We start from the raw sequence: 21,347 nt of genomic DNA on the forward strand, positions 1-21,347 counted from the left end.
GGGTCAGCTCCTGGAGTCAAAAATATAATTTACAGCCCTTTTGGGACTTTTGTTATAACATATTAGACTATATGTATGTTTTTATTATAGATAAGTAACCCCATTTCACCCTTATTTACTAACTAAGATTTTGCAATTTTCAAGTTACAAATACAGTGGCACTCTGCTTCATTAATATTTTATGGTCCATTTTAAATCGGGGCATATACTCTAAACCTGGGCAAACCAAAAAACTAAAACTAAAAATTAAAAATGCTGCAAGTCATCTAAAAATGTTGTTCATCTGGTCTTATGAATGTACATATAAAAAAATAGATACCACACTGATTTGTTTCTATTCCTGTGATTAACATGCACAGTATTCACACTGTCACTGCGAGACAAATATGACAAATATATTCCTATGCTCTACAACATTCATGTCATCTTTGCATGTGAATATCAATCTAAATGGTTTTCCTGTTAACAGCAGCTATTCATCAAGATGTCAGTGTTGCAAGCATTCAGTAACAGTAAGTTCTGTGTCACACCCCCTGCAAGGAAATGGAAGAAGCTCCTTCCTGAAACGCACTGAATTCAAGTGCATGACTCATGCCACACAGCTTTTCAAAAAACCGCCTTGACAACCATTACCATCCTGAGCACTGTAAAAGGACAATACTTACCTCTCTTCACTGATAAAAGACAACATATATATATATATATATATATATATATATATATATATATATATATATATATATATATCGTTTTTTTCAGCCTTGTACGTCTTTTCTGACATCAGTCTTATTTTGAAGAGCATCTACTGTTCAATTATTATTAAAACAGACCCCACTGACTTAATAATGTAGGATATACATGTGTCATTACCTGATCTTTTTCTTCTTGCAAAATAACTTGATTTCATTTACCCATTTATTATTATCAAGCCATAGAATATAACACTTTCAGTCATACAGAGTTAATTTCTGAAGAAAAGTCACAACATAGAAATTCAATATTTTGATATTTAATATTAAATATTAATATAGGTGGAATATTTATAAAATTACAATATTATAAATAATAATACAAAAGTTATACATACATAAAAGTAGAAATATTTAGTTTGTTGACATACAGTCCCATATTTAAAATGGTTCTTTCTGTTGTAATTAAGCATCAATGTTTGTCTCAGCAGTCTTTTACTGGATCAAAAGATGTTATTTAAAATGTCCTTTTAGGTCTAGGAGTGCATCTACCTAGTAGGCTGACAAAATCCAAGAGGTTTACATTAACCCACCTGATTATCACCACTGTTTTTTACTGCTCAATACTCATATTTGATCTATTTTTAACTATTTACCTTTGTTTCATCCTTGTGATATAAAATCAATTTTCTCACCAACACTCAAATTGCCCTTTGAGTGATTTGCTCTTGAACACTAACTTAAAAATTGAATTTTTGGACACTACTTAGAAGAGTCGTGTCTTTGCGAACTGTTATCAGAATATCAAATGGAAATGGATTTTACATGAGTGATTTTAATGGATTAGGTTCTGACAAACTATTAGATATTTTATATTAATTCACACTGCCAGAAGATGTTATCTAATTATCATTGATTAGTACTCAACAATGCATAGATTGCAAATGGTAGGAAAAGCATAATTTCGTATTGCGCAATTCATTTGAGACACTGGTTCTTTTCACAGCTCCATAATATGAACAATATTAACATTAAAATATATAATAATTTCAGAGAAAGTTCAAGAAAAAATTGGGCTGGAGCAAAATATTAACATTCCAGGTCCTAAATGTAAATGTGTTTGCATATGAAGAAAAAAAAAAAAGTCAAAGTTCCAGCAAAAATAAATATACTGCCATATCAGCATATAAACAGTCATTATGTCAGGGGCCGTCACCATATGAACAGTCATTGTGTAAGGGGACCTTTTAAATATGTTCTAGTGGCTATCCTTCAGCTGTTCCATTTTCTTGCCATATGTATTTTCATCCTCACACACGATGCACTGGTCATCCATGTTTTCCAATAGATTGTGTTGTTGGTCATCAGGTCCACTCATTGCTACATGATAGCTGCCCTTGTTCACTAAAGAAGGTAGCATCTTCCAGGTAAAGTTAAAGTCTTTGAAGGCTTGCAAGAGAAAGATGCCAATGGTTATGATACAGAATCCGCTGAGGTTGCCAAAGATATCGGCCACACTCATGCTGTTCCATTCTTTGAAAAGAATTACAGAGCAAGTGACCACCACTGTGGTGAAAAACACATAGTACACTGGCGTCACTACTGATGTGTTGAAGGTGTCCAGCGCTTTGTTGAGGTAGTTGATCTGGGTGCTGACTGAAATCGCCAATGTCGCTAGAAGAATATAGGCCAATGGGTCTTTGTATACTGGCTTTTCTTCAAGTAGCTCTTTGATGGCGAGACCCAGGCCCTTCACAGAAGACACAGAAAAGGCTCCAATCAGAGAGCAGATGGAGATGTAAATCAAGAGGTTGCTTTGTCCCTTTTTTGGAGCAACGGCGCACACCAGCACCAATGAGACTGTGAGTACAATGGTGGCGAAAGCTATAAAACCTGTCAATAAAAGTAATGTATAGATTTAATGACCACACATTTAACAAAGGCTACTCAACGATCTCTCTGTACTTCAAACAAAACAATATGGTATGATCCTACTAGAGCTTAAAGTATACAACAGATTTTTATTATGGAAGTTTCAGAATGTACTTGAAATACCAACAGCAAATATTCTGCACACACTCCCATTTTAAAGCGGTTACATACTGTTATATACTGACCGGGGTCTTTCAGTTTGCTTCCCATTTCATGTAAGGTTTTTACTTCTTCTTCTTGTGGCGCGTGGATTAACATTATTGTTGATCCCAGAAGACTCAGCATGCAGCCCAACTTCCCATGAATATTGAGCTGCTCTCCCAAGCAATAGGAGGAAAGAACTGCACTTTAAACATAAACATAAAACACATATATATTAGAATTTATATATTTATATATATATATGAATTATAACAATGTCTATAAGAGCACTCTATTTGAGCTAGCATTACCATAAAAGTCAATACAACACATAGTCCAAGTGATGTGGTGTAAAACAAACCATCAAGCATCTATCAGATTATTCTTTGGATTACTCCCCTTCATCCCCTTCTTGAATAGGTTGTTATTTAGTATTTCTCCTTTTGGTCTTGTGCTGCTGAGAGCCCCTTAGCTACTTAATGGCCTACAGCAAGTTCATAATGTCACTCCTTACTGTACATTATTGTACAATAATATTCTGTTGGTCTATTTGTAACGTAATGAGGGATTAACTGCTCCACTTCACTAACTGGCAATGAAATATTATTAGGTTTTCTGATTTTTGGTTTTAACTGATAAAAAACGATAAAACACAGCTGATACAAAACAAAAATGTAATCTATGTATATCAGTGTACATACTGGAAATGGTTACTCAATTAACGGTGACTTGACTCCTTTACTTGTCAAAAAAACAAATAAAAAACCCTTTCCCAGTGCAGCTGGGCAATGTCCCTCCTTCCTGACTTGTATCTCACATTGATTTGTTCTGAATACTTTAATACGGAGCATTGTTCTTGCTCGTGAGTTTTAAAGCTATATTACAGATTGATAGGGTTGATTTACACGCTTGTGGAATTTAAAACAGAACTGCAAATTGTGTCAAAGTGAAAAAAAAGGCCTAAACACACAAAAACCCCAGAAGAATATGCCTGTGCCCAAAAGGATTTCATTGAGGAAGACAGCAAAGGAGAGAAGGTACAACTTATGTGTGCAAGTACTGTCAAGTTACTATACATATTGTAACAGAAAAAAACACCCAAGAATTTTGGAAAGTAACTGAAAACAATAATTTGATACAGTATATATATATAAAAAGTGAAAGCCCTGAAAAAAGAAAGATCTACATAAAACTCGAAAATAGCTCAAATATAAGCACCGAAAAATGAAATTAATAAAAACCGAACAGAAGCCCTAAATATGATCCAGCTTATCAGTGTAACTGTGCATGGCAATGTTGTTTCAACCACGCCAATCTATGTGTCTTTTTATCAATTGTTATGATTACTAACATGAGACAAATGAGGGAATTGATTAAAATCGGGCCAGTGCTCAAGTGCACCTTTGCTCTACCTTTGGTGGAAAGGGAAGAGAGCTGTTAATATTTCAAAACTAATCTCAGGCCATTTTTTGAGGGTGCTAAGTACATACAGACGTGCTCAAATTTGTTGGTACCCTTCCACAAAAAACGAAGAATGCACAATTATCTCTGAAATAACTTGAAACTGACAAAAGTAATTGGCATCCACCATTGTTTATTCCATATTTAATAGAAATCAGACTTTGCTTTTGATTTTTTATTCAACATAATATTGTAAATAATAAAACAAATGAAAATGGCACGGACAAAAATGATGGGACCGCTAACCTAATATTTTGTTGCACAACCTTTAGAGGCAATCACTGCAATCAAATGTTTTCTGTAGCTCTCAATGAGACTTCTGCACCTGTTAACAGGTGGTTTGGCCCACTCTTCCTGAGCAAACTGCTCCAGCTGTCTCAGGTTTGATGGGTGCCTTCTCCAGACTGCAAGTTTCAGCTCTTTCCATAGATGTTCGATAGGATTCAGATCAGGACTCATAGAAGGCCACTTCAGAATAGTCCAATGTTTTGTTCTTATTCATTCTTGGGTGCTTTTAGCTGTGTGTTTTGGGTCATTATCCTGTTGGAGGACCCATGACCTGCGACTGTGACAGATCTTTCTGACACTGGGCAGTACGTTTCGCTCCAGAATGCCTTGATAGTCTTGAGATTTCATTGTGCCCTGCACAGATTCAAGGTACCCTGTGCCAGGTGCAGCAAAGCAGCCCCAAAACATAACCGAGCCTCCTCCATGTTGCACTGTAGGTATGGTGTTCTTTTCTTTGAAAGCTTCATTTTTTCGTCTGTGAACATAGAGCTGATGTGACTTGCCAAAAAGCTCCAGTTTTGACTCATCTGTCCAAAGGACCATTCTCCCAGAAGGATTGTGGCTTGTCAATATGCATTTTAGCAAATTCCAGTCTGGCTTTTTTATGTTTTTCTTTCAAAAGTGGAGTCCTCCTGGGTCTTCTTCCATGGAGCCCACTTTCGCTCAAAAAGCGACGGATGGTGCGATCAGAAACTGACGTACCTTCACCTTGGAGTTCAGCTTGTATCTCTTTGGCAGTTATCCGTGGTTCTTTTTCTACCATTCGCACTATCCTTCTGTTCACTCTGGGGTCGATTTTCCTCTTGCGGCCGCGCCCAGGGAGGTTGGCTACAGTTCCATGGACCTTAAACTTCTTAATATTTGCAACTGTTGTCACAGGAACATCAAGCTGCTTGGAGATGGTCTTGTAGCCTTTACCTTTACCATGCTTGTCTATTATTTTCTTTCTGATCTCCTCAGACAACTCTCTCCTTTGCTTTCTCTGGTCCATGTTCAGTGTGGTGCACACAATGATACCAAACAGCACAGTGACTACTTTTCTCCATTTAAATAGGCTGAATGACTGATTACAAGATTGGAGACATGTGTGATACTAATTAAAGAAACTAACTAGTTTGTAATATCACTATAATCCAATTATTTATTATCTTTTCTAAGGGGTACCAACAAATGTGTCCAGGCCATTTTAGAATATCTTTGTAGAATAAGCATTAATTCATCTTTTTTTCACAGCTTGCTTTATTCTATGACATACCAAAGGCATGCAAGTATACATGATAAAATAGCTTTTAATTTCATCACTTTTCAGGAGGAATGAAGCATTATTTCAATGAGCTGTAAAGGTACCAACAAATTTGAGCACGTCTGTACATCTGAATGTTGCCAGTTTGTATTCCAATTAGAAAAAAAGTGGAGGAAACACTTTGTAAATCTGTCCCAAGATGTATACTGGCTGGGGGTGCGAAAACATTTTACCAGTTGTATTGCTAACATCTAACAATGACAGTCCTGACAGCTTTTTAAAAGACAGTGCTATATTTCTCATTAGGCAGACTGTGTGTGGATGGGAACACTACTGCGTTTTAAACCCACAGCCTAAGAGATAAGCAAACAAGTGTAATTACTTGGCCATGTACTTATCACATGACAGCTCTACCTAAACCACTATGTGCATGCAGCATGTTTCATCAGTTCTTTCTGTGTAATGTATCACAACATCAGACACACGGATTAGGAGAGAGCCACCAAAGCTTTTCACTGTGAACTAAGCAGTTGTTTCTAGATTGCACTTTGAGTCATCCAAATGCTCCCCTTTTACAGTCTTCTAACAAGATGAGTGGATTCTTAACCAAACGAATTGAATTGAACCTGTTATGCCCACTCAAACTATCTGAACTTCAACTCAGCATTCATAAATGTGTTCATACCTTATGAGAACGCTCAGTGCACCTAAGGGAGTGACCAGTGTGGCAGGTGCAAAGGCATAGGCAGCAAAGTTAGCTGCTTCCCCTACTCCCACTGAAACGAAGAAAAAAATAAACCACAGACAATCAATACAAACATATGAAATATGATTTGTCTTTAACAATAAGGGTTTTATGTATCACAGTATTTTTTCTTTGTATCTAGTTGGTTTTCATTTCATTTTCAACTTTTTCAACTTACTTTTGACAGAAAAAAAAGCATTCAGCATGGTGTCAGGTGATGCAGGGCTACATAACTGTACCGAAAATAAAATCCATGTAGACTAATGAGAACCCTTGTCTACCCCCTGTAATATACAGGAGATGTATAGATATACATATATGAGCTATTGTGCTTAATACAAAAGCTCTGAAAGAAAGAAAGAATCCAAATACAAAATATTAAGAAATCAAAATGAACAAAAATCACAGAAAACACAATGATACATTTGGCCCAATATCTTTAGATTCTGTTCTCTTGTAGAATTAAATTACTTTTTATTTTTATTTTTAATCATTATGTTTGCACACTGATATTTCATTTGAGGTAAAACATTTTCATTGGTGTAAGCTGAACAGTATTACAGTAGGTGCTGTTTTCTGTTGTTTTGACCAATAATAATAATAATAATAATAATAATAATAATAATAATAATAATAATAATAATAATGAAAAGCCAGGCTGTTCACAGAAACATTACACCTTATTCACACAGTTATTATCCACAACGTACTTGTAATAAGTCCAGCCCACCACATCCATTCCTTGAGATAAGCGTGGCCACCAAGTCCTGAAAAAAATAAAAAATAAAAATAAATAAATAAAAAAAAATAATTCTCAGGATCCCAAAAATCCTATCAACATCACTGTTGCACTAATGTGTATGTTACCTTTTTGGAACATGCCGGAACACTATTCTACTGAACTTTCTTTTTTCTTTCTTTATTTTACTCCCAATTTTATCCCCAAATTTAGAATGTCCAATGATGTTCCCTCGCTGTAGAAATTCCACACACAGCTCAGGAGAGCTGAAGGTTCAGATCACACAATCAAGTTAGTTCCCTCTTTTGCACCCAGGAACTCGAGCACGGATGCCAACGAGCTACCGGCCTCTAGAGGACAAAGGCCAGTCCTGCAGGTGTCCGGCTGAGTTTACCAGGTGCCTGGCCAGTTTTGCCTCCCTATCCTCTGTAATTACGTTGCAAATCTTGTGTAAGAACAAATAATCCAGGGGCCCATGAAACTCGGTATCATGCCAACTAGAGAAAGGCACAGAGCTGTATCAGTGATTCCCCACGACTGTCAAAAATGCACTAAAAGTACAGGATTTATTAGGAATTTTATTATTAAAAGGGCCTGCGTTAAAACGGATAAATTCATGATCCAAATATCGCTATTTGTTGCTGCAAATTTCTTCATTTCAGAAGTTGTCTTCTATATGATACTACAGTAAATTCTGGTGGCAAAAGCTAAGGTTTACAATTCTAGAAAAGCAAACTATGAAGGTATGAAACAGAGACTAACAGAGGTAGATTGGAGTAAAATAGAGAAAACATCCACAGAAAAAGGATGGCTGTTTTTTAAAAATGTAGTACTAGAGGCGCAAAACAATTACACCCCAAAAGTAGACAAATTGAAATCTAAAACAAAATGGCCAAAATGGTTTAATAGATCAATTAAAAAAAATATTCAGCGAAAAAAGGCACTTTGCAGAGCGTTTAAAAGAGATCAAAAACAAAGTACACAGAAATAGTACTTGGAACTGCAAACACAAGTCAAAAAGGAAGTTAGAAAGGCCAAGAGAGAGATAGAAATCAATATTGCTAAGGGGTCTAAAACAAATTCCAAAATGTTTTTCCAATATTATAACAGCAAGAGAACATTCAAAGAGGAGGTTAAATGTCTAAGAGACACAAATGATCCCCGCACAAAAGATTAATTCTCAAACTGAACGCAGTAGGGATTCAAGGAAATGCATGCACATGGATTAGGGAGTGGTTAACAGGTAGAAAACAGAAAGTACTGATTAGAGGAGAAACCTCAAAATGGAGTGAGGTAACCAGTGGTGTACCACAGGGATCAGTATTAGGTCCTCTGCTATTCCTAATCTACATTAATGATTTAGATTCTGGTATAGTAAGCAAACTTGTTAAATTTGCAGACAACACAAAAATAGGAGGAGTGGCAAACACTGTTGAAGCAGCAAAGGTCATTCAAAATGATCTAGACAGCATTCAGAACTAGGCAGACACATGGCAAATGACATTTAATAAAGAAAAGTGTAAGGTACTGCACGCAGGCAATAAAAATGTGCATTATAAATATCATGTGGGAGATACTGAAATTGAAGAAGGGAACTATGAAAAAGACCTAGGAGTTTATGTTGACTCAGAAATGTCTTCATCTAGACAATGTGGGGAAGTTATAAAGAAGGCCAACAAGATGCGAAGTGTTGAATTTAAATCAAGGGAAGTAATGTTAAAACTTTACAATGCATTAGTAAGACCTCACCTAGAATGTTGTGTTCAGTTCTGGTCACCTCGTTACAAAAAGGATATTGCTGCTCTAGAAAGAGTGCAAAGAAGAGCGACCAGAATTATCCCGGGTTTAAAAGGCATATCGTATGCAGACAGGCTAAAAGAACTGAATCTATTCAGTCTTGAACAAAGAAGACTACGCGGTGATCTGATTCAAACATTCAAAATCCTAAAAGGTATAGACAATGTCGACCCAAGGGACTTTTTTGACCTGAAAAAAGAAACAAGGACCAGGGGTCACAAATGGAGATTAGATAAAGGGGCATTCAGAACAGAAAATAGGAGGCACTTTTTTACACAGAGAATTGTAAGGGTCTGGAACCAACTCCCCAGTAATGTTGTTGAAGCTGACACCCTGGGATCCTTCAAGAAGCTGCTTGATGAGATTCTGGGATCAATAAGCTACTAACAACCAAACGAGCAAGATGGGCTGAATGGCTGCCTCTCGTTTGTAAACTTTCTTATGTTCTTTCTTATGTTATTATTAAGGTTGTGCCCTACAGTATAAATGTGAACTGGCTACATCACATCCTGTTTACAAAGGGGTGTCAAACTGAGACTTCAAGCCCCTGCTCAAAGATCTTGAAAGGAAACTTTCTTAAATCAGCTGCTGCATGTTTCCAGTGCAATCTACCTCCACAAGCTACATGCTGCAGTTCTAACCATGGTTTGTTTTATTCCTTTCTAAGAGTAGAAATATTATCACAATTGCCTATATGTTGATCTAAAATGATCAGTACAGAATGTTCACTTGCACGAGGAAGTGAATCACTGCAAAGCACAGAAAACAAAACCATGTTTTTTACATAACCTTCATTTGAATGAACATCATGCCCTGGCCAGCACTTTACATACTAGTAAATAAGGGAGACAGGTTACTGTGAACTTACAGCTTACGTGCATATATCAGTAATACCTATCTCTTTGATTTCTCTAGCGTACACAGGACTAAAAATATCAGACGGCGAAGCATTTTATTATTTCCCTTTAGTCTGCCAAACAAAGACTTAAGAGGGACTGTTAAAAGTGCTCACAACGGTTTTTGGTAAAACTGACTTCAATAGGATGCTCCTGGAATATTGGTCCTATCAGCCACCTGCTACAGAAACACCAGGGAGTCTCACCTGACATTCGAAATGTACAGTGGTGCAAACTGTACAAAAATTGACGTTGAAACTGTACCTCTGTTTAACACTTCCTATTTAAACTATTCAGGGCAGGATACCAGGCATGATGTGCATACGTGGCTCTCATGATTTCCATTACATGAGAGTAGATGTTAAAACTTCATATTGATTTGAACTTGGCTCTCGCCAAAATAAGCACCAACTAAGACGTAGCATTACAGTAAACTAATGTGATCCATCTGTGTCTCCATCCATTTGTGTTGCCTTCCATATGATGATGTAGATATCCTTCTCCATATGATGATGTAGATATCCTTCTGCCTGGTGTTGATGGCTGAAGTGTAATGCTGGCTCCAGGGATCAGATTATTTTGCCTCCCTAGCGCATCAGCTCACACAACAGCTGCGATGCTGGCTCCGGGGATCAACCACAGTGCGGTCTCCCCAGCGCATCAGCATGACAACCGTCTGGATTGGGCTAAGTAGGGTATATCTCTGGGGTCTTCAAGAGGGCACCTTCCATCCTCAGTGTTTCTTCGACTAGCCCACGACACCTCAGATATTATTATAACTTGACTGTAAACTGAAACGCATTTTATTTAAATTAGAGGATATTCCCTGTATATCAGTTGAAGCATTGTTTCAATAGGCCATATCTAGCTGAACATAGCAACCACAGGCCAAATAATGTTTTTGCTTACGATTGTAAGTCGCCCTGGATAAGGGCGTCTGCTAAGAAATAAATAATAATAATAATAATAATAGCTGCAATATACTGTCAATTATGTGTTATTTCAACCTAGTTGATTATTATCAGAGGAGCTCAAGAATATTGTGTTCAGTTCTGGTCACCTTGTTATTATTATTATTTATTTCTTAGCAGACGCCCTTATCCAGGGCGACTTACAATTGTTACAAGATATCACATTATTTTTACATACAGTTACCCATTTATACAGTTGGGTTTTTACTGGAGCAATCTAGGTAAAGTACCTTGCTCAAGGGTACAGCAGCAGTGTCCCCTACCAGGGATTGAACCCACAACCCTCCGGTCAAGAGCCCAGAGCCCTAACCACAACTCCACACTGCATTCTAAAGGATATTGCTGCTCTAGAAAGAGTGCAAAGAAGAGTGGCCAGAATTATCCCGGGTTTAAAAGGCATGTCATATGCAGACAGGCTAAAAGAATTGAATCTATTCAGTCTTGAACAAAGAAGACTACGCGGTGATCTGATTCAAGCATTCAAAATTCTTAAAAGGTATTGACAATGTTGACCCAGGGGACTTTTTCGACTTAACAAAAGAAATAAGGACCAGGAGTCACAAATGGAGATTAGATAAAGGGGCATTCAGAACAGAAAATAGGAGGCACTTTTTTTTACACAGAGAATTGCGAGGGTCTGGAATCAACTCCCCAGTAATGTTGTTGAAGCTGACACCCTGGGATCCTTCAAGAAGCTGCCTGATGAGATTCTGGGATCAATAAGCTACTAACAACCAAATGAGCAAGATGGGCCGTATGGCCTCCTCTCGTTGTAAACTTTCTTATGTTCTTAAAGAGAATGGGAAAAAGTTCTTCATAATAGAACAATGCTTACGAGCGCTGATGCTGACTGTGTAACAAAAGTAAACATAGCAATTAAGTTAACATCCACAGAAAACCAAAAGTCAAATAATTAACACAAATTATATATATACAGACGTGCTCAAATTTGTTGGTACCCTTACAGCTCATTGAAATAATGCTTCATTCCTCCTGAAAAGTGATGAAATTAAAAGCTATTTTATCATGTATACTTGCATGCCTTTGGTATGTCATAGAATAAAGCAAAGAAGCTGTGAAAAGAGATGAATTATTGCTTATTCTACAAAGATATTCTAAAATGGCCTGGACACATTTGTTGGTACCCCTTAGAAAAAATAATAAATAATTGGGTTATAGTGATATTTCAAACCAATTCGTTTCTTTAATTAGTATCACACGTCTCCAATCTTGTAATCAGTCATTCAGCCTATTTAAATGGAGAAAAGTAGTCACTGTGCTGTTTGGTATCATTGTGTGCACCACACTGAACATGGACCAGAGAAAGCAAAGGAGAGAGTTGTCTGAGGAGATCAGAAAGAAAATAATAGACAAGCATGGTAAAGGTAAAGGCTACAAGACCATCTCCAAGCAGCCTGATGTTCCTGTGACAACAGTTGCAAATACTATTAAGAAGTTTAAGGTCCATGGAACTGTAGCCAACCTCCCTGGGCGCGGCCGCAAGAGGAAAATCGACCCCAGACTGAACAGAAGGATAGTGCGAATGGTAGAAAAAGAACCACGGATAACTGCCAAAGAGATACAAGCTGAACTCCAAGGTGAAGGTACGTCAGTTTCTGATCGCACAGGAGGACTCCACTTTTGAAAGAAAAACATAAAAAAGCCAGACTGGAATTTGCTAAAATGCATATTGACAAGCCACAATCCTTCTGGGAGAACGTCCTTTGGACAGGTGAGTCAAAACTGGAGCTTTTCGGCAAGTCACATCAGCTCTATGTTCACAGATGAAAAAATGAAGCTTTCAAAGAAAAGAACACCATACCTACAGTGAAACATGGAGGAGGCTCGGTTATGTTTTGGGGCTGCTTTGCTGCGCCTGGCACAGGGTGCCTTGAATCTGTGAAGGGCACAATGAAATCTCAAGACTATCAAGGCATTCTGGAGCAAAACGTACTGCCCAGTGTCAGAAAGCTCTGTCTCAGTCGCAGGTCATGGGTCCTCCAACAGGATAATGACCCAAAACACACAGCTAAAAGCATCCAAGAATGGATAAGAACAAAACATTGGACTATTCTGAAGTGGCCTTCTATGAGTCCTGATCTGAATCCTATCGAACATCTATGGAAAGAGCTGAAACTTGCAGTCTGGAGAAGGCATCCATCAAACCTGAGACAGCTGGAATAGTTTGCTCAGGAAGAGTGGGCCGAACTACCTGTTAACAGGTGCAGAAGTCTCATTGAGAGCTACAGAAAACGTTTGATTGCAGTGATTGCCTCTAAAGGTTGTGCAACACAATATTAGGTTAGCGGTCCCATCATTTTTGTCCATGCCATTTTCATTTGTTTTATTATTTACAATATTATGTTGAATAAAAAATCAAAAGCAAAGTCTGATTTCTATTAAATATGGAATAAACAATGGTGGATGCCAATTACTTTTGTCAGTTTCAAGTTATTTCAGAGAAAATTGTGCATTCTTCGTTTTTTGTGGAGGGGTACCAACAAATTTGAGCATGTCTGTATATATATATATATATATATATATATATATATATATATATATATATATATATTAATCTGTTTTGTACTAATATAAAAGGTAGCTTTAATATAATATAACTAATATACAAGTAGCTTTGTTGGAACAGCTAGTAGGCATGGCAAATAACGATCTCAGGATAAGCAATAGGGAATTATATAGAACACACATGATGAGATATTAAAGAGAAATGCAGATGATTAAAATATTCCCTTTAACAAATCAGGAATGCTTACCTGCTCTAGTTGTTCCCTTTTTAGCCAATTGCAGTAGACCCTTCTTCTTGAGTATAAAGCTGCAGCCAATGAAAAGACTTGAGCTCATTGCTAGGACCAAGCCAATGTAGATGTTGTACTTATCACTGGCTAGCAATGATTGGTCCAGGTTGCTTCCATTTGAAATGTTAATTTCCTTCAGGACAGATACGTTGGTAACGTGACACAGGGCCTGTGCAGAGGAGGCTGGGCAGACAACAGATAAAACAGCTCCTGTGAATAAACAAATTAATACAATTAAATACCAAGAACAGTACTGAAAATATACAAAGTACAGAGAACAATGTACAGCTTTCACACTGTTCCCCTCCTTCACTCCACAAATTGAATAATCATCGGGGGAGTTTCCATGTGTTTTCCAATTTTTCTCAAGACATTGTCCTCGAGCCAAATTAAAAATGACCCTATACATTTCGGGTTTCCATTGGCTCAGTTTATTTTACTTGACAGGACCCTCTTTTCACCTGACGTCATGTAAATGAAGCGGAAAGGAGGTCAATATGTAAATTAGCCACGCGTAGGGTTCTTGTGATGTTGTCGCAGACAGCTCGGCAAAAAGTGGTTTCCATGCACAGAGAACAGGTACACCAGAGAATCTCATCTAGAAATCCATAGTTGTCAGGTGACATCTTGTTTGAGTGCAACCCTAAAGCCCAGTGTTAAGCTCATGCCTGGTTGTTTAATAATATATGTTTTACTGCTCTTACCCAAATCTTTTTTCAAATGGCCATTGGTGGGGTGGCATGTCGTTGGTAGTGATTAATATTTCAACTAATTTATCACAAGACTTATTAATTAAAGAAAAAAGAAAATAATTAACCCAGAGGTATATAATGAAACTGTCCAACGCAGCTATTGCAGATCACCATGGCTGAAAACCGGCAGATGTAAGATTATAAAGATCTGTGCCAGACACCTTCCACGTATGCTGCCAAGGCTGTCTGGACTGGGAGCAGTGGACGTTTTCACATGAAATGTGGGTTTCCATGCGAAAATGGCCGTCTGCAATAGAAACCAAAACAACACAGGGAAGGTATCCTTAACTTTTGTGCATTGGGAGGTTTTGGGTACATTTTCAATATATATTTTTTCTTTGCTTTCTCAGTTTAACATGCAGTTTCATATTTAGGTTATTGGATTTATTTGTGTGTGGTGTTGACGCCACCAAAACAACTTTTAAATAAGGCAGCAGGCTACTAACATTATACACTTTGCGATTAGAGTTTTATATAAATACAAGAATACTAGAATAACCTTAACACCTCTCCTTTTGTTAGAGGAATAATGGTTCCCATAGGAACGTATCTAACTTGGCCCATACATTATCCTGAATTTGTGGAAAGTGTTTAGCTTACAGTTACCTATGGTTACACCACTCACCTAGCAACAGTGTCTCCCTGAACATTAAAGTCCTTGGAGACATCTCATGAAAATATTATTCTAATTACAGCTCTCAACTGAAAGCTCAATTAAAACCATTTTACAGGAGGTAAAAAATGAATTCCACACGCCTTCTGTTACACTACCGCGTGCTATCATATTGTTGACAGGTACAATAATGTATTACCTTTGGAAATGTTTGAACATTCCTGAAATATTCTACAAGATAAACCACTCTGCAGTAATGTGCTGTCAATTTTAAAAAGTAACATGTCAACTAAAATGACATTTTCTTCTACTGTTTATATGCAATTGCTGACACCACCTCAATATAATAACCTCATCAAATTTCTAATGTCTGTTTCAACTGCACTTTTATCATAGTTTATCTTTCTTACAAGGTTTGACACATTCATTTCAGTCTAGGACAGGCAATTAGTTTGGGCAGTTATCTGACTGCACTGTGCTGGACCTTAGTGGTGACCACATGGTGTGGATAATAAGAGGTTGATTAATCAGGACTGGTAGTTGTTCCTAAAATTAGCTGATAGTGATGATTAAGAATAGGACAGGTGGGACATTTCAGAAGTGAGGTGGTATTTCATAAAGTAAAATAAAGTGGGAACAACACCCCCCCCCCATCCCCTGCAAGCAATGAACAATCTGCAGGGCAGTTTCTTGCATGGATACAGCAATCAGCTAGGTTCTAAAAATCTAACTCTTCTTTACATATATTTTTTCTTTTTTGCAGTTTTTATTTTCCAGTCAATTTTAATGCAACAAACACATTTCTTAAGGTTGTTAAATGCCTGTAGCCTATGAAATAATTCCATAGATCTTTCCTGCCATGCATATCCATCCAAACACTTTAAATATTTTGTGAAAACATGGGTTTACTAATCTTTTTAGATTGTCTTGCACTTCCTTGGTAATTTCGTCTGGACAGTAAACGTGTCCCCACCCTTAAAGGACCTTTATCCCCGTCAGTAACCAACCGGCTGCTTCCCCTAGTTACCGGCATGCTTTTGGGGTGAAATGACCTAGGAAGTGAAGCAATACCAGACTTCCTGTAAAGCAAGTCAAGAAAAATAGAGTGAATGAATGTGCACAGGTGAGATCAAATCAGCGTCATTAACAAAAGGAATAGTGCACAATGCTGACTTAAATACAGGTGCAGTTTCAATTAAAGCAGTTAGTTACTATGGCAGCCCAGCCCTCTTTAAAGTTGCTTTTATAAAGCGTTCTTCATGCAGAGCCTCCCAGGGAGCTTTAAAATAGAAACTCAAAAAAGCTACTGACCAATCAATCCAGCTCAAAAATAAGCCAACTCAAGCAAATCGGTTTTAAAATTTGGTTTAAAAGGCTTGACTGAGCCAGCATTCCTGACGTGGGGCAGAGTTCAAAATATATCAGGTTAGGGGTCCACGAGTGGCTCACCCGGTAAAAGCATGGCTGCATGGTGTGCAGGGTAAGCCACACAGTCAGGGGCACGCAGGTTTGCGTCCTGGCTGTGCAAAGCCATATTGGCTTGGGCGCTCCTGCGGGTTAGGGGGGCAAAACCGGCAGGGACTGTTTCTCCTCGTTGCGCTACAGCGGACCCTGCTGGCCAGGCACCTATTGAGCTCGGGTGGACCCTGCAAGGCTGGCCGGTAGCTCACTGACATCCTGGGTGTAGAAGAGGAAGCTGGCTTGGTCGTGGGATCGGAGGACGCCCACAGAACCTTCAGTTCTCCTAAGCTGTGTGGAGAATTTCCGTGGTGCAGTGGGGGGGGAATTGATATACTGCTATATATGTATATCAGGCTAATACATTTTAGGGCATTACTCCAAAGCACATCAGCTTGATTTTTATAAAAGTCAAAGTTTTAAAAATATGGGCGAAAGGGGTTTGGGGCAAACATAAATGCCAAAATTAGCTTCAGCTCTATTTTACATATTGTAGCATATAGGGATAGGGGGTAACTTATCAGAAGTCTCTAAGTGGAGGTGATCAAAAGGACGAGCTTTGCCCTCCAGTCCCCAGGTTGAACAGTAACTTTATTAGAACCAGAACTAAGGTGTATGTGTGTGGGGGCGGGGGGACAAATAGCTTTCCTCAATATAGGCCCATTTTGGCATAACAGTCAATGGGGGCCTCTTACCTCAACCTCTCCCTTCTCTTCTCCATCCTATTTATAGATCCCTATCTACCTCAAACTCTACTGACGTATGTGATCCCAACCCAAAAACACGTCACCTTTCTAACAATCCCCATATTCAGCCTAAAGCGACAGTCAAGCCTAACAACCTAGTCAGACTTGATTGTCATGTTAGCTAAAAATAGTGACACAGTTTTAGCCACCTGCACTAATTTTAGTAGAAAGCGCCCTACATACACTTAAACAATACAGGTAAAAGTACTTCAACACTGTAAAAAAAATTGAACATAAACCTGGTGTTCAAATAGGGACAACACAAGTTCGTGGTAAAATCAAAAGCAACAACACAATAATGTTTTTTCAACACAGGTTTATGTTTACATGTATATTTACTTAACAAACATCTACTTAACAAATGTAACGGGCAGTGTTGTGTGATACACTGCCGTTATGGATTCTGTCCAGTCCCGTCGGTGAGATGAGAGGTTAAAAGCTCTAAAACCATGAAATGCATATGAGCCCGGCTGTTTTACATTGTGGTTTAGACACTCGTTTGCGGTGGGCAGGGGCGCACGTTCACACAAAGCCTTCGCCCTATTACACAAACATCTACCACCAATCAGTGTGAAGCTTTTCAGTCTTTGTCATACACCTACGTTTGTATTTTTGGCATGAATTTATGTGACACAGGTCAAAGTCCACATGCATACGGCGAGCGAATATGAGTATTAAGATCACATGCTTGACAAGGCTGTCTATTACTCATTTTTATTTACTAATCAAAAATGCAATTCGCCACAACTGGATTCTCAATTCGCCAAATTTGCTGAGTGGCTAACGTATGGGACACCAGAGAACTACAGCCATGCTGCCCAGCATGACTGGCAACATTGGAAGTGTGTTTGTAATATTATATTGACAATATTAGATCTCAAATTGTGTCTTCACCCACTGTTGCTGCTTTAAATGACTGATCCTCCTGCTTTCACTAGGACTGTTTTAACTGACTTTATAGAGGTTACCCCTTTGGGTCTGTCTGAATTAGTTGCCAAATTAAAACCTACCACCTGTTCTTTAGACCCTATTCTCACTTCCTTACTGAAATCTTGTTTCTCAACCATGTGTCCCTTTGTTATTAGCATTATTAATGAATCACTGAGATCTGGAATTGTTCCTTCACACCTTAAACTTACTGCTGTTACTCCTTTCTTTAAAAAAGTAATTTGGACTCTGATGTGCTGTGCAACTACAACCCAATTTCAAATGTACCATTTCTGGCAAAAATTTTATAACGGGTGGTAGAGTCTCAACTTCAGTTATATCTAATAGCTCTATGAAACTTTTCAGTCCGGTTTTAGACTTTTACACAGCAAGGAAACAGCCCTAGTTAAAGTGGTAAATGACTTATTGATAATTGATTCGGGCTCTCCATCTATTCTTGTTGTTTTGGACCTCAGTGCGTCCTTTCACACTGTTAATCATGATGTTCTCTGACATCGCTTAGAGAACTACATTGGTGTTTTTGGCACTGCTCTTCAGTGGTTCAAGTCCCATCTGCTAAACAGAAGACAATTTGTTACCATGGCTTGATTACTGCTGGTGTCCCTCAGGGCTCTGTCCTGGGAACTTTTTTATTCAAATAATTTGTTAAAAAAATATATTATTATTATTATTATTATTATTATTATTATAATATAGCCAGCTCTGAGATGTCACTGCCTCTTAGACTCTTGTATGTACAATTAGATCATGCAAATGTATCCTATATTTTAAATATTATTTGCATACCCATTGCTACTGTAAAAAATGATTTTTTTTACATACATTCTTAGTTATTACATTTTTTAAAACACTAATTAGATTGGAAAACCACAAGTTTTATTTTTTCACACAGTTTGTGGTTTGAAATGGACGCATCATGATATGGTCAGATGATCCAATATAATCATAATAGACAATATACAAGGCTATTGAATGTTACAGAACTTTCGCTAAAATTTAAGTCATTTCAAATTAGTTAGTTAGAAGATAAAAATAGACTAGGTATGTTAATTTTGTCTTCTTTTATTTGTCTTAATGACGTTTCAATAATACCCCCCCCCCCCCCCCCAATAAATAAATAAAAACAAATAAATAAACAATAATAATAATAAAACAAACAAACCCCATCCTTTTGGGATCAACGGTGTAATAGTACAAAAAATAATCACCAATAATACGTTAGCTAACTGATTTAAAACACTTACCCTGTGTGCATTGTTGATGAGCCTGAACTACCAGAGGTTCTCCCATTGTTTTTACTTTCGAAGTTGTTCTCCCACGTCAAATTGTTGAGTTTTATTTAAAAGTTGCAATTGTTAGATCTCTTTCTAAAACTTAATTCCTTCGCTGAAGTGATGTGCATCTATAAGGAAAGAGCAGCTCCGTATAAACACTGACTCGGATGCACCTTTCTCGAACAAGGTATTAGGAAGTACTGCTAAAAACACAATATTTATATATTTTTTTTATTTATCACTCGTTCCCTTTACCTGCTTTGGCAGTGTTTTTTTTGTAATGGCAATACTACTAGTGTTTGCCAGAATGTTGTGACTGTTTCTCCGCACCCACTTTACGTAGTTACAGGCAAGGTGGTGCAGGGGTGTGAAAAACAGTCAGGTACAAGTATCGAGCAGAGACCACGCCCATTTAGAACAGGCAAATGAATGTCAGGCTCCTGGTAGTAGGATTATTTTCCCCAGGCAGATGTCACTTGTTTGATAAGTTAGGGTGCTTGATTTGCATGACGTCAATACTGTAAAACGAGACCAATGTGTTTTTGATACCCTTAAAAACTGGCATATACAGAAACAGTACCGCAGCCAAATGCAGCACTTGTCCAATTATGAAAAATACAGGTAGAATGTATAGCTAGAATGTCTGCATGAAATAGTACTGCATGTGACAGATATTCTGTATGTAGCTAAGCACGAAAATGAGGAATGTGAACCTAGTATGCAGTTAAGAATAGCAACTCCTTTAGCAGGTACAGCGTGTTTAGTACAGCATCACTGCACGGTCCTCAGCGCTGCAGCCATCGCACAGGCCGGTCAGTTAAAATAATCTTCTGAACACAGTGCCTCTGCTGTAAAATAAACTTATATTCAGATACTTGTAAATGTATTGTATCCAACCGTTAATTACTAAAAGCAAATATTTTAAGCCAACATACTGTAGCGCCGGCAGAATATGCTCTTTGGGAATTGACGCGCTTTAATTTATGTCGCTTTGCCGGTCAGGGTCAGAGCACACAGGAATACAGACTAGCTTTCAAGAACAAAGACCCAAACTGGCGGCGGGCCACAGGCCCTTTTTATTTCCTCGGCACCAGCCCCTTTTATGCAAATGAGGGTGCGGAACCCCACGCACATTATTATTATTATTATTATTATTATTATTATTATTATTATTATTATTATTTATTTCTTAGCAGACGCCCTTATCCAGGGCGACTTACAGTGGTAACAAAAATACATTTCAAGAATCACAGTACAAGTAATAATACAATTGACAGCAAGATGACTTTGGTTCTAGCATATACAAGTATGACACATGCTACTGGTCCTACACTTGACTTGACCCACTCAGAACAGACATTTTGACAGTCAATCACATGACAGCAAGCCCGCGCAACACTACAACACAGTGAACATTACAATACTTTTTATTTGTACTGTTTATGAGAGTGTAGCAGGGTTGTCAACTGGCTCCAGAATTTACAGAAACTTTAAGCCAGGTCAGGTTTTTTAACTCGCCTCTCTAACCGCAAATTAATTTATTTTATTGAACATGCAACGCGAGTGTAAATTGCGTGAGCTGTCGGTAAAGGAATGTAATTGTTTTGCTAACTATTACTAAACTCGGGAGGAGAATTACTTCTTGTGAGGATCGTTTCCATCAATCAGACCTATACAGCTTGCTGATTTGCTGTATTGATTGGGGCGGGAATGTGTGAAGCAGGAATAAATATTACGTTAATAGAAACTTAACCCCAAGGCTAAACGAGAATGAGTGCCGGTAAGTACATAATTCTCTGTAACGACGGAATTGCACTGTTTTGATCCATATTGTTTAC

The 21,347-nt window shown here is 37.9% G+C and overlaps 1 protein-coding gene across 1 annotated transcript; it reads right to left on the bottom strand.

Moving 5' to 3' along the window:
- Window positions 1-1,823: 1,823 nt before the first annotated feature.
- On the bottom strand, window positions 1,824-20,565 carry LOC117408994 (magnesium transporter NIPA3-like). Its single transcript, XM_034014490.3, has 6 exons — window positions 19,480-20,565; window positions 13,677-13,928; window positions 7,210-7,266; window positions 6,440-6,530; window positions 2,807-2,967; window positions 1,824-2,582 (listed from the first exon to the last, which is right to left on the bottom strand). Exons 1-6 carry the CDS (start codon window positions 19,523-19,525, stop codon window positions 1,948-1,950), a joined length of 1,242 nt encoding a protein of 413 aa, XP_033870381.1. The 5' UTR covers window positions 19,526-20,565; the 3' UTR covers window positions 1,824-1,947.
- Between the last annotated feature and the right edge of the window lie 782 nt (window positions 20,566-21,347).

This window comes from Acipenser ruthenus, chromosome 2 (assembly GCF_902713425.1).
Source record: "Acipenser ruthenus chromosome 2, fAciRut3.2 maternal haplotype, whole genome shotgun sequence".
NCBI lineage: Eukaryota > Metazoa > Chordata > Actinopteri > Acipenseriformes > Acipenseridae > Acipenser > Acipenser ruthenus.

Excerpts from the sequence above, each read along its gene's own strand:
- LOC117408994 (XM_034014490.3), bottom strand. The coding sequence starts at position 19,525 with ATGGGAGAACCTCTGGTAGTTCAGGCTCATCAACAATGCACACAGG. Across the intron at positions 13,929-19,479 it reads TCATCAACAATGCACACAGG|GAGCTGTTTTATCTGTTGTC; the intron begins GTAAGTGTTTTA and ends GTTTATTCACAG. Across the intron at positions 6,531-7,209 it reads GTGGGCTGGACTTATTACAA|TGGGAGTAGGGGAAGCAGCT; the intron begins GTACGTTGTGGA and ends TCTTCGTTTCAG.